Genomic DNA, 15,825 nt, shown 5'->3' with positions numbered 1-15,825 from the left:
TCCAGTGCTGTAGAGTTTATTGGGTCTTATGGCTAAAGTGGCAGGGCTGTTTGCACTTGCATCCTGGATCTGCTGCAGAGCTCTTTCCTGCCCCAGGCGAGGCTCAGAATGGACAGCCTTTGATGTAAATGTGCTGTAAAAGTATTTCCAGGACTAAGTTGTCTTTAAAACCTGAAGAGGCCTCCCAGGCTTTGTGCGGAGAAGGCCAGTGGCCTGCAGAATCATTCTCTACTGAGGAAATTAATGAGAATGCCCATCCAGGAAGAAGTAGGATTGCCTACCTTGCTCATGCTGATGTAAGTTTGATTTTGGAATAAGTCCATGGGAATACTTTCCTGTGGCTATCATATTTTTTTTCTTTTTTTGGCTTATGTGTTTCAAGGGTAGGATTGTTTGTCAGGTTATTTCTGTGTATTTAATATGTAAACATCTAATAATAGCAGGTGAATCACCACTTTGATTTTCATTCTGTGACACTGGAAGTACACGACTAGGATTTCCTTTGTTTGAAATGTAGGTCAAATTAATGGACCCAAATGACTTAATGGGAAGTTCTGAGATTAAATGTTTATTCACATTAGAATAGCCTATATATTTCACAAAAGCCTGGTATATGTCTTTTGCCCCTTCAAAACTCTTCCGTATTTGTTTTGGGACTATGTTTTTCTTCATCCTTCAAATCAGGACTGGGGGAAACGTTTACCCATATTAATATAGCAAAGTATAAATTTGTTTTTAAAAAGTAGAAAGTTTTTTTTTTTTTAATTTATGTATTTTTTATTTTTAGCTGTGTTGGGTCTTCGTTTCTGTGCAAGGGCTTTCTCTAGTTGTGGCGAGCGGGGGCCACCCTTCTTTGCGGTGCGCGGGCCTCTCACTATCGCGGCCTCTCCTGTTGTGGCACACGGGCTCCAGACGCGCAGGCTCAGTAGTTGTGGCTCACGGGCCCAGTTGCTCCACGGCATGTGGGATCTTCCCAGACCAGGGCTCGAACCCGTGTCCCCTGCATTGGCAGGCAGATTCTCAACCACTGTGCCACCAGGGAAGCCCCAGAAAGTATTTTTAATAGTCAAAACTGTGTGAATTACTAAGCACTTATTTGAGATATTTTGGAGGTTAAAAGGAAGACAGAATATTCTTGACTTTCCCCTCTATTCAATTAATTTTCCCCCATTGATTCTACTCTATTCCAAGCTTTATAAAAGAGCTGGAGACTACCAAGATAAATAAGACATAGTCCTGGACACAAACGAGTTCAGCAAATAATAATCAGAACATTAAAGATAACGGTAGGAATAGCTGCCGTCTAATTAACTTTGTGCTAAGAGCTTTACGTGAATCATCTTATTTAATCTTCAATATGTTCAGTGTCCTTTACCCCCATATACACTTGTGCCCTCCCTTCCCTCTTAACCAGCTTAGATCCCATGGTTTATCCTCAATTCCCTTGAGTTTCTTTCTCCCTTCTCAGCACTCATCTAGCAAAACCCTTGTCAAAGTCCACACGCTGCCTACTCCATGCCTGCATGTATACAGCTGTACATGGCTGGAGGCGTAGCCACACCATGCTTACGGGTCTCTCTTTAAATTTATGGCCGCTACCTGAGGGGAATCCTTAGTGCTGCCAGGGAATCACACGGTATTTCCCTAGCCCCTTTAATCTCCTAAAAACTGACTCTATACCAGCTCCTCTCCCCTCTTAACTTTCAGTACCTTCTCTCACAGACTGTCTTAGCTGATGGCAGAGAAAACAGACACAGTCAGAAGAGAACTGCCATAAACTCCCACCATGAAATTTACCTAGCTGCCTGTCTCTGTGCCGGTATACTCTTCCCCTTAGTTACTCGTGGAGGAACGGTCCTTGCTCCTGGCTAAGGGGAAGCCCTCCATTTGAACACTAGATGTCACCTGTGTTGTCTATTCAAGAACCCCGACAGCAGTTGTTCCATTTCTCTCCTGCATCGTGAAGTTTCCTCTTCTTTCTGAATCAGCCCCGTTGGCATAAGCATATTAGATTCTACTTTCTCTGCTAGTTACTTCTCCATATCCTTGTCCCCGTTTACAAAAAACTCCTTGAAAGAGTTGCCTGTATTAGGTGTTTCCAGTTTCCACTTTGATTTTCTTTTGGAAACGCTCCAATCAGATTTCAGCTCCACAACTTCATTGAGACTGCTCTGGCACACATACACACATGGTAGGTACGCAGTAAATCTTACCAGAATAATTTAATACTTGCTTACACATACACAAAAAAACCCCACTGTGAGGTGGGTATGAAGATACTCATTTTATATGTGCTCTGGTCAAGGTCCTTGGTGATTTCACGCACTGATGAACTCTCAGTTCCCATCGTCCTTGACCTTTCAACAGCATGTGAACACTTTCTCTTTTTTGAAATAATTTTATTTCTTGACCTTCACAATACTGTACTCTCATGGTGTCCCCGCTGTCTCATTGACCACTGTCTCTGATGCTTTTTCTGGTTCTTTCTTTACCCTAAGGATGCTTACTTATCTCAGAGCTCTATCTCCACTCACGTCCTTGGTCAGCTCATCCAGCATTGTTCCTTTATATAATAGCTAGAGGTTGACTGCTCCCAAATTTGTATCTCTGGCCCAGCTGTTCCTTTAGATTTCTAATCTCGAATATCTACCCGCCTGCTCAACATTTCACTTGGATGTTTAATAGGAAGGTCCACAAGCATATTTCCGACTTTCCCCCCCAATCCCAGTTCTCCCACAATTTTCCCTATCTCACCTTCATCTTTTGAGTTGCTCAGGCCGACATATTTAGTGTAATCTTTGATTGCTCTTTTTCTCATACCCCAGTCAAATCCATCAGCAAATATTGCTGGCTTAACCTTGAATCATATCCAATATCTGACCATTTCGAACTGCTTCCACTGTTAACGATTTGGTCCAAGCAACCGCCATCTCACCAGACCTTCTGTGATCCCTGGTACAGAAAATTTCAGCCCATCCTCAAGACACTGGAATGACTTGCATTTCCCCATCCCTGCTTTATTTATCCCCAATGCACTTGCCACCATTTTAAACACTATATACTTTTTAAAACACTATATTTTACTCTTGATTCATGCCTTCTCTAGAATGGAAGCTTCAAGAGGGCAGGGATTTTGTCAGTTTTATTCAAATATTTGTATCCCTCGTGCCTAGATACCCATAATAGGTACTCAATAAATATTAGTTGAATGAACTAATAAATCATCACAAAAACACTGTATGGTAGGTAATATAATGCTCATTTTAGAGGTGAGGTAACCAAGGCTCAGAAGGTTGAAATAATCTGCTGAAGGTCATAGAAACAGGAGCTGGTTGAATTGTAATGTGGCGGAGGTCCCTCTATTCCCAAGTCCAGACCCTTAAACAGTATATACCATCCTGGATTCTAGTCTACAGTTTTCCTTCTGAACTCAATATCATTTTTTTTCATTTTTAATTAATTAATTTAATTTATTTATTTTTGGCTGTGTTGGGTCTTCGCTGCTGCATGCAGGCTTTCTCTAGTTGGCGGTGAGCAACTTCGTTGCAGTGTGCGGGCTTCTCATTACGGTGGCTTCTCTTGTTCTCTTCTTGAGCACGGGCTCTAGGCACGTGGGCTTCAGTAGTTGTGGCACACAGGTTCAGTAGTTGTGGCTCACTGGCTCTAGAGCGCAGGCTCAGTAGTTGTGGCGCCTGGGCTTAGTTGCTCCGCGACATGTGGGATCTTTGCGGACCAGGGATCAAACCCGTGTCCCCTGCATTGGCAGATGGATTCTTAACCACTGCGCCACCAGGGAAGTTCCTTCATTTTTTTAAAAAGGAAGTTCTTTAAATTAACACAAGGCCTTTGATCTTCTCTTACACTTTGATGGCAGCTCCTTTCGAGCCACAGCTCTCTAATCACTGCTCAGGTACCAAATCTATTCTACAGAGTCATTCTTTGGCCCATGTATTGCCTTGGAATTTTGTGATTGTATCCTATTAGCAAAGTGATTCCTCACCATCTTGAATTCACTTGCTCTGAAATCTAGAATCAGGAAACTCTAAGAAGGCTTACAGAAGCAAAAATAGATATTCTTAAATCTAGATTCTCACCACATGCCCTTTAATTACAGGAAAGTTCTTATTCCATCTCTTTCTTCTGACACAGTTTGAAACATTCTTCCATTCACTCACCTAATAATAATTGAGCAGTTTCTATGGGCAAGGCCCTATTTCACACATTCAGGACCCAGCAGTGAATAAAACAGACACATTCCCTGCCCTCAGGGAGTTTACATTCTAGGGATGAGAAGGAAGATAATACTTAATAATAAATTAATATATTATGTGGTGAAAAAGTACTGTGAAGATAAATAAAGCATAGAAGGGGGCTAACAGGTGACAGATGGTATTCTCTTGAATAAGGGTATAAAATAAACTCCCTGAGATCTGGGATATTATTATTATTATTATTATTCACATCTGTAGCACAGGGTAAATACTGTGTGAGTATTGTGAGAATGAATGAATAACAGTGAAGAAGAGAGCCCAGTTAGGAGGTTACTGCAGTAGTTCAGGTGATAGCTGATGGCGGCTGGACACAGAGAGAAGCTTTGTAGATGGAGAGAAGAGATCATAGTGTGTATATATGTAAAAGACAGAACCAATAGTAGTTCCTGACAGATTGGATGTGGAGTGCAAATTGGATTGGACTGAAGGAGAGAAGTCAAGGTTTGGATGATGCCAAACCTTTGGTCTGAGCAACTAGAATAAAGTAGCCTTGACTGAGGTGTGGGAAGTCCATGGATGTGGTAGGTTTGGTGGCCAAAATTAAGTTTCTTTGGGACCATAAAGTTGCTCAGTGTCTCCCTCTCCCTCTCTCATAGTTTCCTGAGATATCTAAAGCCAAGTACTGCTGTGTATCCAAGGAAAACCATTCAGAGTCATTCTACTGTGGAAACCATTCATGCCGGTTCCACTCCTCACTCTCTTGGCCAGACACAGAGGCATCCTGTGTTGATCACGGCCTTTCTTCTTATTCCTTGAATAAGAAAGGCACAGCCAAGGAAGGCTTTTTGCTTCAAACTCATCTTAGACACTTGATTTTGATTTAAGAAAGAGAAAGATGATTGAAGGGGATGAAAGAGGGAAAAAATACTGTTTGTTGTACATTTCTGCTGATGGCAACAGCTTGAACCGATTAGCTGGTTATTATGCATTCCTGTGCATGGCTTTTCACAGCAGTCTGATCCAGAGAAACACATCACAAGTCCTATTCTGCATGGCTTCTTGCATGCAAGCCTGACCTCAAAGAGATTAACCAAGTCTTGTAATTTGAAACAACAGACACACACAAAATCATCAAGTGATCAAAAATATGGTATAAATCTATTTAGTAGAGAGTGTTCTGGATTATAATGACAGTAACAGAAGAGATAATTAGGATGCAAAGAAAGGAAACAAAAACCCGACAAACCCACGAAATTAAAAAAAGGAAGGCAGTGGTATTTCTTTAGGATTGTAAATGTCCCCTACATATTTTTTGCTTTTCCTAAGAAGAACTTGCAAGATCCCTTCAAATAAATTTGGAGCAGTTAAAACTATGGGAAAGATTCTGAGAGACCTCTGCAGGGTTGCATAGTATGTAGTTAATTCTCTTTTTTACTCTGTTCTAAATATAATCCTGCTCATTTGCATGCCAATCCCCAGAATGCTTTGTAATTTCACAACTCTTGGCTAGTGGTCTCAGCACTTAAGCTTTAAGAACAAAGCAAAATGTTTAGGGCGTGCCTTTCGCTTTAGTCTTTTTTTTTTTCCCCCTGTGCTTTGCAAAAGAGTACAGGGAGGTGACCTTTGCTTTGCATTCATCCTCCAAGAGTATCACAGAAATAAAGTGGAGAATGCTGTGGACTTCTCCTGTGAAGACTGCATTCAGTCTAGTTACCCATGAATAACCAGCCGCTGGATTAACTCACTTGAGAAGGAGTGTTTCAGGGGGGCTTAGTCTGCCGTTTGATTATGTGACCAGGCTGGTTCATTTCAGGTTTATGGAAAGCCCAAGCTGGAGTATTCTGTATCCTCTTTCTGTGGATGCTTTATATAGCTTCTCTATTGCAAAGGTAGCCTTCAAGTTAATGAGGAGATGTCCCCAAGTGTGGTCGGTGGCCTGCCTTGGAGAAATGTGAATTCGAGATCTCTAACACAGACCTAGTCATGCTCCGTGATATCTACAGAATTTCTATTTAGGGAGGATTAGGATCCACAAGGGGGTGTGGTGGTCGTGGGAGACTTGTCTTGAGAGGGCTTTATAATTTTTGCATAGCAAGCCATTTTTGTTGTTGTTATCCAAGTGGTATATTTGGGATTATTTTTTTCAGGAGAGCTGAGACCATCCGACCATCCCTCAGCCCCGAGCCACAGTGGCTCCTCCAAACATGCCCCCCTTGGCCGTTTATTTGAAGCGGGTAGCAAAAGGATAATATATTCCAGCACCGAAAGGTCATGTTTTTGCTCCTAATAGCACATTGATCTCTGTCTATCAGCCCTGCCTAAAGTAAACTCGGCATTGTGAACAGCGCACACCAGATCGCTCACAAAACCCACGGCTGCGCAGTAATGTGCCAGGGCGTTTGGCTTCGCACTACAGGTGTTTTATACTCTTTACTCACGGAGCAGCGTTAATGCTTTTTCTTCGATTCTGAGAGCCAGACAGTGGAGTTCCTTTAAAACATTATTTTGAGAATTATTTTTACAATACAGAGAACGGCTGATGGTAGCTGACACGGTGCCCCCTCGCAGCCCTCCGAGAGTGAGGGGTTGCTTCGCATTTTCTATTCTATGCCTATTTTCATGGTCTCGGGATAGCAGCGGCCGGCCAGGCTGCACAAAGTCAGCCCAGTTCTCGGCTTTCTAAGGGGTCGCGGCGGCTGTTTACACACCCAGCGACCAGCAGAGGCGGCGCTCGGCCTCCGCGGTAACAAAGGCAGCTGCCGTCGCATCCAGCCCGCGCGGTGGCGAAGGAGAGCGGGTTCCGGGAGGGAAGTCCAGAGCCGTCTCCTTTCTGAAACCAGGGTGGAGACGGTGGGGAATCGGATCACGGGCAAGTCGGAGGTGTGGGCGCTTTCCCGGGCTGCGGCCGGGCCAGGAGGGCTACGCTGGGGCTTCTCTGCCGCCGACACCAGGGACTGCAGCATCCCCGCCCCGAACAGTCCCTCGCGCCCCCTGGTGGCGGTGGAGCAGGCTGGCTCCGCTGCACTCGCAAGTCACCAGAAAAAAAAAAGGAAGAAAAAGTGGGTGAGGCAGATGCAAGGAGGAAAATCAATAGGGATAAGAGAGAAGAGGGAGGAGTCGCGGATCAGCCATTCTTGTCTTACGGGGTCCCAGCTGGCACCGCAAAAGAAAGGAAAAAAAAAAAAAAAGCCCGGGCGTGAACGCGAGTGGAGGAGGGTGTGTGTGTGGGGGGGGGGTCGGGGGTGAAAGGGGGACCGGGGAGATTTACTATTGTCTCTGGCAGCCGCCGCGGGAGCCGGGGAGGGGGCGGAGGCGAGAGGAGGAGGCGGCGGCCGCGGCCAGCGCACCATTCGCTCCACCTGATCTTGGGGCGCTGTGCGCTGAGGAAGGCGCGGGCGAGCCGGAGCAGAAGAAGGAGGGAGGGAGGCAGCTGCTGCCGCCACCGCCGCCACCATGTCCTACCAAGGCAAGAAGAACATCCCGCGGATCACGGTGAGTCGGACGCCGCCGTGGCTCGCTCGCTCCTGGCCGGCTGCACCGCGGGTGGGGGCGGCTTGGATCCCGCCGGCTTCCCTGGGCTGGTACCCGGGGAGGGACGGGGGCCCGGGGCCGGGGCCGGGGCGGGGGGGTGGTGTGTGGCGGTGGTCAGTCCAGCCGGCGCGGCGGGGCGCCACCCAGACGGAGCGACCCTGGAATTTGGGGAAAACCAAACAAAGAGGAAACCCAAACAGTGGCATGGAGAACTTTGGATTGTTTATCTTCCTTTGCCACCACCCAGCAGTTCCCAAATAACACAGGGGTCTCGGCTCTCCCTGGACCCCCGCGCCGCCTGGGTCGTCAGTGTGTGCTGCCCCAGGCGAGGTGTGTTTTTTGTAGAAGGTTCCTTTTGGCGGGGCGGGGTATGGAGAGATGACACCTTTCCCCAGGGGTACTTGGTAGCCCGACCGCGCCCCTCTCTGAGCTCCAGCCCCGTGGCTCCCCGCCCCCCCCCCGACCCTACCACCCCGCGACGGTGATGGGATTTCTGGACATCCGTCTTCACCTTGGCCACTCCTTGCTTGTATTCACCCCAGTTCATATTTCGGTGCATCGTACTCGGACTGGACAGCTAACGTGGCTGTAGTGAGAATGACCAACTTTTTTTTTGCCCTTGATGCATTTACATTTTTCCTGTCATTTCTCCCCCTCATCCCAAGAAAAGGCTGAGTTTTTAGAGCAGATTTTAGTTTGCGGTGGCAGGCGCACGCTGTGTGCATGCCGTGTCCAACTGCCATTGTGTGCAAAGCCGAGCCTCCCGCGGCCGGCGGGTGTCAGATGCGCTGGGCGAGCGTCTAGGGCGGGGTGGAGAGGAGATGTGCCATAATCAGGTACAGAAGCCTCATCTTCGCTGGCGTCCAGCAAGCAGCTCTCACGGCAAAATACCGCGCCCTGGTGCGGGATTCCTCCAGGATGCGCTGAAATGACGCCTCGAATGGAAGGGACATAGGACAGGCTGGAACGGGCATTTTCAAAAAGGGGGCAAGACAAAAACAACAGAAAACCCACTGTCATTTGTTAGTTGAGCACGAAGCAGTGCGGTTGTGCTTTGTCTGTAGTGAATGGGGTGTGTGTGTGTGTGTGTGTAGTGTGTGTTTAGTGGGGGAATGGGTGGCTACTCCATCTTTGCAAGACGAACAAAGGAAGTGATCAGCTGGCCCCTGGGAGGCTCTGCAGCTGCCCTAGGGCAGTGCTGTACCTGCTACTGTAGTTCATTTGCCGGGATCCACTAGGTTTTGCTGTGGGCATGAGTCTGTTTGCACTTGCTGGGTTAGGCTTGGAACAACCTGATTGCAGTGCAGGACCTTCCCCTCTGCAGGCACCAGGAAGCTGTTCTTGCCTCTACTGCACTTTATTGTCAAGTGGTTTATTTCTATGGCAGTACCCTACCTTTTTCATGCACCTGAGCTTCACCGGACACAAGTGTGCCCCACCCCTACCTGCTGTCCACTTGGTCCTAGGGAAGCAACACTCCCCAGGGGGATAGAGTTGGGATGGGTAGGGATCCTTTCGCCAGGTAGAGGCATTGGGTTTAAGCCCATTCTCCTTGACCACTACCTGATATCATTGACTTCACATTATTGTAAAAGCATAGTGAGTCTTTTGTAATACACAGTATTTTCTCAGTGCCAGTTGTCTTTGCAAAGAGCTGTGGATGGTATTATTTTTTTTAAAAGCTGATTGAGACAAACGCTCAATTTTTATACTTATTTCTCTAACTCAGGAGAGATGAACCTCAGCTCTCATGCTATGATGTGTGGAAGTTACGTTGCACATATGCCACTTGCTTTATATCCGGTGTGCATTTGCCAGTTCTCCTATTTGGGATAAGCAGAGAACAGATTATTTTTTTCTTCCCAGTCTGAAGACTGCAATGGTTCTTCTTATGGATTCAGCCTCTGCTATGGCACTGAGAGCCATGCCCATTCTTCTAGGTATCACTTAAGTCACCATTAAGGAAAGATACAGAAATTTAGCCCATATGATAACAGCCTTAGAAGCCCCTGTTAAGTGTGGCTGGGCCCTAATCCCAGGGCCAGGTTTGCAGGGGGCTCCCTTTTGTTCCCGCTTGGATGCTCTTCTCTGGGGTGCATCCTTCATTTTCAGTGCGGCTTCCATCCTTTCTCTGCGTGTGGGGCGTGGTGCTGCATAGCAGCCTCTGCCTTGAAGCTGAGGCTGTGCCTTCGGCAGCTGTGATGGGAATGGACGGTGGCTGTGAATTTCTTCCAGCCGGCCTGACTTGCATTCATTGTTGAGAGGGGTATGGGCTGGGGAGAGGCAGAGGGACATGGCAGGATGGGAGTGTGGGTCCTTGGGGGCAAGGAATCCATTTGTTGATTTTTCTCATGCTTTGTTTTTGTATTTCCTTGAACAAGAATTCTATTTTAGAACAAAACAGTGTTGTAATTTTTGTACATTTGCAGGTCCATAGATGACTATGGTTATCTACATACTACCAGGGGTGAGACACCCTTCCTAGGTATAGCTAAAAACATAAAAATACAGACACAGATCTCTATATACAGAAAATATGATTAAAGATCTAAATAGAACATATGTCCCTTGCTGTCATTTCTAGTCCGTTTTTTAAAATGGTAAGATTATGGAATTTGAGTTAAGTTTCCTGTCCTCTCTCTATTCTGTTCTGTGAACTGCCCCACCCAGTAGCTGGAATGTCACTGTAATCTGAGGACTGATGGGGGCAGTCTTTCTTGCTGAGTGAGTACCTTTGCCTCACAGGCACAATTTGGGGGACACAGTAAGGTTTTGTTTGCTTATTTTCTGCTTTTCCTTCTACCTCTTTTTGCTGCCCTCCTGAGAGTAAAGCCTTCCTACTCCCCTGTGTTTATTGGTTTCCTGGAAGGGGTTATTTCTCTGTCGCTGGTAGAATTGGCTGGGGCTTTCCCTGGGAGTAGCTCAGGCCTCAGATCTCATTGTTCTCAGGTCACCTACCTGAGTAATCTGCATGTCCTTACCCCAACACTAGCCCTTGCTTCTAAATGGCAGAGACAGCAGTTTGGGTGGCCCAGCCAATCAGAGCAGGGACCTGGTATTGTCATCCACCTCTGTCTCCTCTGTCTCACACAGTGCCTGGCACATAGATGCCTAGTGATGATTGGTTAAATCAATAAATGAATTAAAAATTGTTCCTACTAAGAATAGCTCACACCTACTGAGTGTTTATTTTATGTCAAGTATTGTGCCTTATATGCATTGTTTCATTTAATCCCTCAAATCAACACTGTCTCAGAGGCACTAGAGTTATCCCTATTGTATAGATTCTTTTCTTCTGCCCGGGGTCATAGATATAATAAGTGTTCGAGGCAGGACTCAAACCTCCACACCTGACGGAAATCAAAGTGCATGTCCTTCACTGCCGCACTGGTCTTGGTGGCTCTGCCCCTACCATCACTATTATGTGGTGTTAGTAGGGCAAATGGTTTAGATCCTATAACGTGGTCTCTCTTACTTTTTACATTGAATAAATGTAAACTTGGGGGATGGTAGCTGACCATCTCAATTCTGCAGGTAGAAAGTTTGGCAAGTCATTGTTTTCTTCTGAGATAAGCTACAACTTGAAGCTGACTGCAAGAGTGGGTGGAGATCTAACACTTAGGCTCCAGTGCTTTACATGTATTCTCTTAGCAGGGTCTCTGCAAAAGCCCATTTTACAGTTCAGGAAATTGAGACCTAGATAGATGAAGTCAGTTATCCAGAGTTGCACACTGAGGATTTGAGGCAAAGCTGGAAATCAAACACAAGTCTTCTCTGACTTCACAGCCTCAGCTACTTCCCAGAGGTACCTGCAGTAGAGATTTTGAAAGCTGTGGATAAAGAGCTCCAGAATTCCCTCTAGGAGACAAATCACCGAGAACTGGCTTTTGGCAAATACTAATTGGATTTCTGTAAATACTATCTTGCAGCTCATGCATTTCTGCCACATTGAAAGTTGGGGTGTATGTGTGTGATGTTTAGGATTGCTGGAAGACACATCCTCTGTCCAGAACACGACCTGGAGAGTTTGGTTTAGGGCACGTAGTCAGGGCGCCGTGATCTCATTTGAAGGGTGTGATTGTGAGCATTGTGGGTGCCCTGGGAATTTTTCACTTGGGAGGAGAAGTAAACGAGCTACGTGAAATGGAGGAACACCCAGATCTCTGCAGCAGTTAAACTGGGGGCCTTGAACCAGACTAGAAACTGGGGAAGGGACAGATGCAACTCCTTCCCTGGATCTGTGCCTTCCTTTTGCTTCAGTGGGTGTCACTTTGGATCGGGAGCAAATATTAGGAGATGGAGGACCAGAGTTTGGGAGACCAAAAGAAGAGATGTCACCCAAAGCCAGCTTGATCTGTGTAAGGCATCTCAGAAGGGAAATTCCAGAGAAAAGACAGAGGAAAAATATCAAAGACTTAGGAATGGGAAGCATCTTAGATATCTGATCATAGAAACCTCAGCTCAAGCCCTGCCTGGGGTGTTTGTTTGTTACTTTATTTTTTGAACAGGTCTGTGGTTATTCGAAGCCAGGTTATTCCTCTTGCTCAAACACTAGCAAAATGCCTCAGGTGGATAAAGAGAGCTCTGACTATTAGTAGCTGTGACGGAGCCAGCTGGGCACTTGGGGGAATTCTGGAGGAATAGATTTCCTGAGAGGATTCAAGTCTGTGTAGTAGAACTGTCAGTTTATAAATAAAAATCCTCCCTCGTTATCTCACCGGACGTTGAAAGGCTCAGATGAAGGAGTGACTGTGGACAGTGGTCTCTGAACCCCGAATGTATGCAAGATAGGAAACACTGATTTATTTATAAAATCTTAACTACTTCGGAATGTGGAAATTAATAAAGGAGGACTTGACAAAGGTCTGGAGTAGGAAGAAACTACTTAGGGATCAATGTTTTAATACAAGTTTTCTAACACCAACAAAAATTAACACAATGTTATACAAAAACTCTTTTTTTTCCTGCTTTAGTTATGTTACAGTGTTTCCCAGAATTATGCTTGTCTTTAATTTCTGACACGCTAACGAGGCCATTAGACTGCCTTTGGACTTGGATACAGAGACTCTCCCTTAACCTAAAGAAAGGGCATTTTCCTTATTCAGTTGAACTATATTGTTTTCAGTCCTAATCAGCTTCTAGCCTAGACTGACCGCAGATTATGGATACCCTTTCTAGCAGTTTCTTCACAACTCACTGTTGAATGGCTTTTTCTCTGTCCTTTCTCCTTAGTTAGGGAGAAAAAATGATTTGAAAAAGAACCAAGAAACTCTTCGTATCCTAAAGGGCCCTCTCTTCTTTACCCATTGACATTTTCATAGAACTGTTTATGTCTGCTTATTATATTTGAAAAATCACAAAATGTTTACAACAGTTGGAATTTCTCCGTAGGAGGTGAATGTACCTCTCTTTGATTAAATCACTGCTTCTCATCGTAAAGGGACTGGAAATGTAAATATGCCATCACCTCCTGGAATGGGTGCTAATCGGAGAACTGGACCGCTCCCTGGCCACACCCTCCTCAAATCAATGCTCTTCTTTTACCTTTTCTCCCATTTTCTGTAGCCAGAGGGAAAGAAATGAGAAGGACCCTGGACAACCCAGAGAAATAGGCTCCTCTGTTTTCAGACTCTTCTACTGTGAAATCCCCCTTTCATCAAATTCAATATGTATCTATTTCAATATGTGAAATAGACCAAAAAAATAATTTGGTGGAATAGGGTGAGCCCCTCAACTTGGCCTCTTCTTTGGCCCTAGTCTGTATGTGGAGTCTAGTATAAAAACGACTTCTCTGGGGGAACATTTCTCCTGTTAACTAGATTACAGGGAACTCAGTGCTTGGACTAAGGATAGTGGAGCTATTATTTATCACTACCATTTATCGAGAGCCTTAGCGCAAATCACATGGGTTATCTCATTTGACTCATGACAGCTCCTATAGCTATAATGGTTAACCATCATTCTGTGTTCTGGATAGAGGCTCAGAGAGATTAAGTAACTGGACAAAAGTCACACAGCTGCAAAAGTAAGATCCTGGCATTGATCCCTCCAGAGATGAGTTAGTTTCGTAGGCAGGAAAGCAGTAATTCCATACTCACAGGTGACTGTCACCACCCCCTTGCCGCCAGCTAGCCAGACCTGTCAGCTCACAAACAGGGGCCAGTGTTCACAGGGTGGAAGGGGTGGGAATGGTCAGGTCGAACCTTATCACATCACCACTGGAACGACTGAGTCCATGTCCTTCTAATAGTGGTTCGTGCATTGCTCTGCCAGCTGTCTGAGTTAGCTTCTGGCTCTTTTCCCCAGGAGCATGTGTGTGTTCAGGGTGGAAATGCAGATGCTATTTTTCTGCCTTGCGTAAGTGCAGATCTGGGCCCAAGGCCCCTTCTCACTCTCTGCCCCTGTCCTCTTCCCAGACATAGAACGAGCCAGGCTCTCTGTTCTCCTTCAGCCAGGCCCAGGAACAGAGGACACACCCGGCACTCTAAGCCAGATGGGGGAGTTCTGCTCGGGAATGGTCCAGGAACGGACGGGAACATCTGGAACTAAAGGGCACAGTTCTCTTGGCTAAGTTAGTCTTTTTTTCTATGGACGGGCTGGACGGTGAGCTATGAAGGATAAAATGAGATTTGATTTTTTAAGAGAGGGGTTCCTCTGACAGGTAGAGCAAAGGAGCCCTCTTGTTTGATGACACAGGGAAAGGAAGAGCGCCCTGGCTGGAGTGTTGGCACATTGCGGTTCAGGCCTGCCCTTGCCTCTAATTTATGTGTGACTCTGGGCAAACCCCTTATTATCCCTCTCAGATTCTGCATCAGTCAAATGAGGGCATTGAACTAGATAATCCCCGAGTCCCTGCCAGTGCAAATGACCCTGTGAGCCTTTAGTTTGTCTTCTCTTTTCTCATGAGACCATGGTCAGCCCTCTGTACTATGTTCCAAATTTGCAGAGGAGTTCTGATCCCTCCCCATAAGGGAAGAGAGAGCAGTGAGAAAATGGATGAGGGCAGTAGTTGTTGGCTTAAACTCAGTGGGACCAGCCAACATCTGATATAAGGGTCTTTGGTTGTTTTTTACTCTTAAAATCCTAGCCTTTTTCTCATTCAGAGAGTAGACTTGGTTAATAGGCTCTGTGCAAGAGAGCAATGGAATAATGTTGTTTGATAGGTTCTTTCCTTAGCAGAGCTTTAGTATTAAATCAAATGAGTATTATTGAAATAATACCACGATTCATTCGCTGGAACGTACAGTGTCTCTTCTGGATAAGGCTACCATTGATAAGGGCACAAAGGCAACAGTTGCCCCAAATCTAGACTGGTTAAACAGACAAGCAAACCAACAGGGAACAGCTCCGAGTCTACAGATGATCCGCAAGCTCTTTTCACTTGCTTTTGCCAATATTTGAAATGCGATGGCTCCCGTGCAATGGAAATAACTTCCCCCCAAAGGCCAAATAACGCCACGGATGCTCCATGAGGTAGGGATGGTTTTTTGTTTCACTGCCACTGAATCTCCAGCACGTAGCCTTTGGCTGGCACATGTTAAGCCCTCTGTAAACATTTGTTGAATGAATGGGTACATTTATTTAACATTTACCTTGCAGGAATAATTCCAAGCGAAAAAATGATCAGATGATCAGAACGTGTGTACATTTGGCTTCTACATCATCCTGCCTTTCACTGAGAACTTTCTAGAATATTAACTTTTAAGAGATAAGGCTTGGCTCTAAGAAACCAGCATGGGATCACTGGGCGAAGAGAAACATGACAGCGCTTTAGCAGACCAATCAGAGTTAACTGTAGTCCAGGACCCGACTGGGGCAGATGTGCCAGGGAGTCCATCCATCATTTGTACTTCTTCCTTCTCAGGCCTCCACTCCTCTCCTTCTTCCAAATTCTGCACCTGGCCTCATTTTCAGCCTCTTTCAGGGGCCTACCTGGGTACTTCTTACTGGCAAACAGATTCATTGTTTCTCTTACTACAAATGATTTAAAAGAATTAATGGAGACCTTTATGTCCTCTTTCAAATAGAGAAAACTACATGACTGAACCAGGATCTAACAGAGATCTTAACTGATCTTCTGGGC

The 15,825-nt window shown here is 45.7% G+C and overlaps 1 protein-coding gene across 2 annotated transcripts in view; it reads left to right on the top strand.

Moving 5' to 3' along the window:
* DPYSL3 (dihydropyrimidinase like 3) overlaps nt 1-15,825 on the top strand; it is a 113,964-nt gene that overhangs the window by 39,837 nt on the left and 58,302 nt on the right. Inside the window, exon 1 of one of the 2 annotated variants that reach the window (XM_061189809.1) lies at nt 7,495-7,703. The exons of the other annotated variant lie outside the window; for it this stretch is intronic. Coding sequence (XP_061045792.1) covers nt 7,665-7,703 — 39 coding nt within the window. The 5' untranslated portion in view covers nt 7,495-7,664. Of the gene's footprint in view, nt 1-7,494; nt 7,704-15,825 lie in introns of those variants that run through there. 2 annotated transcript variants of the gene reach the window in all.

This window comes from Eubalaena glacialis, chromosome 4 (genome assembly GCF_028564815.1).
Source record: "Eubalaena glacialis isolate mEubGla1 chromosome 4, mEubGla1.1.hap2.+ XY, whole genome shotgun sequence".
Taxonomy (NCBI): domain Eukaryota; kingdom Metazoa; phylum Chordata; class Mammalia; order Artiodactyla; family Balaenidae; genus Eubalaena; species Eubalaena glacialis.
The sequence above is the reverse complement of the archived record's forward strand: the minus strand, read 5'-3'. Positions and strand labels throughout refer to the sequence as shown.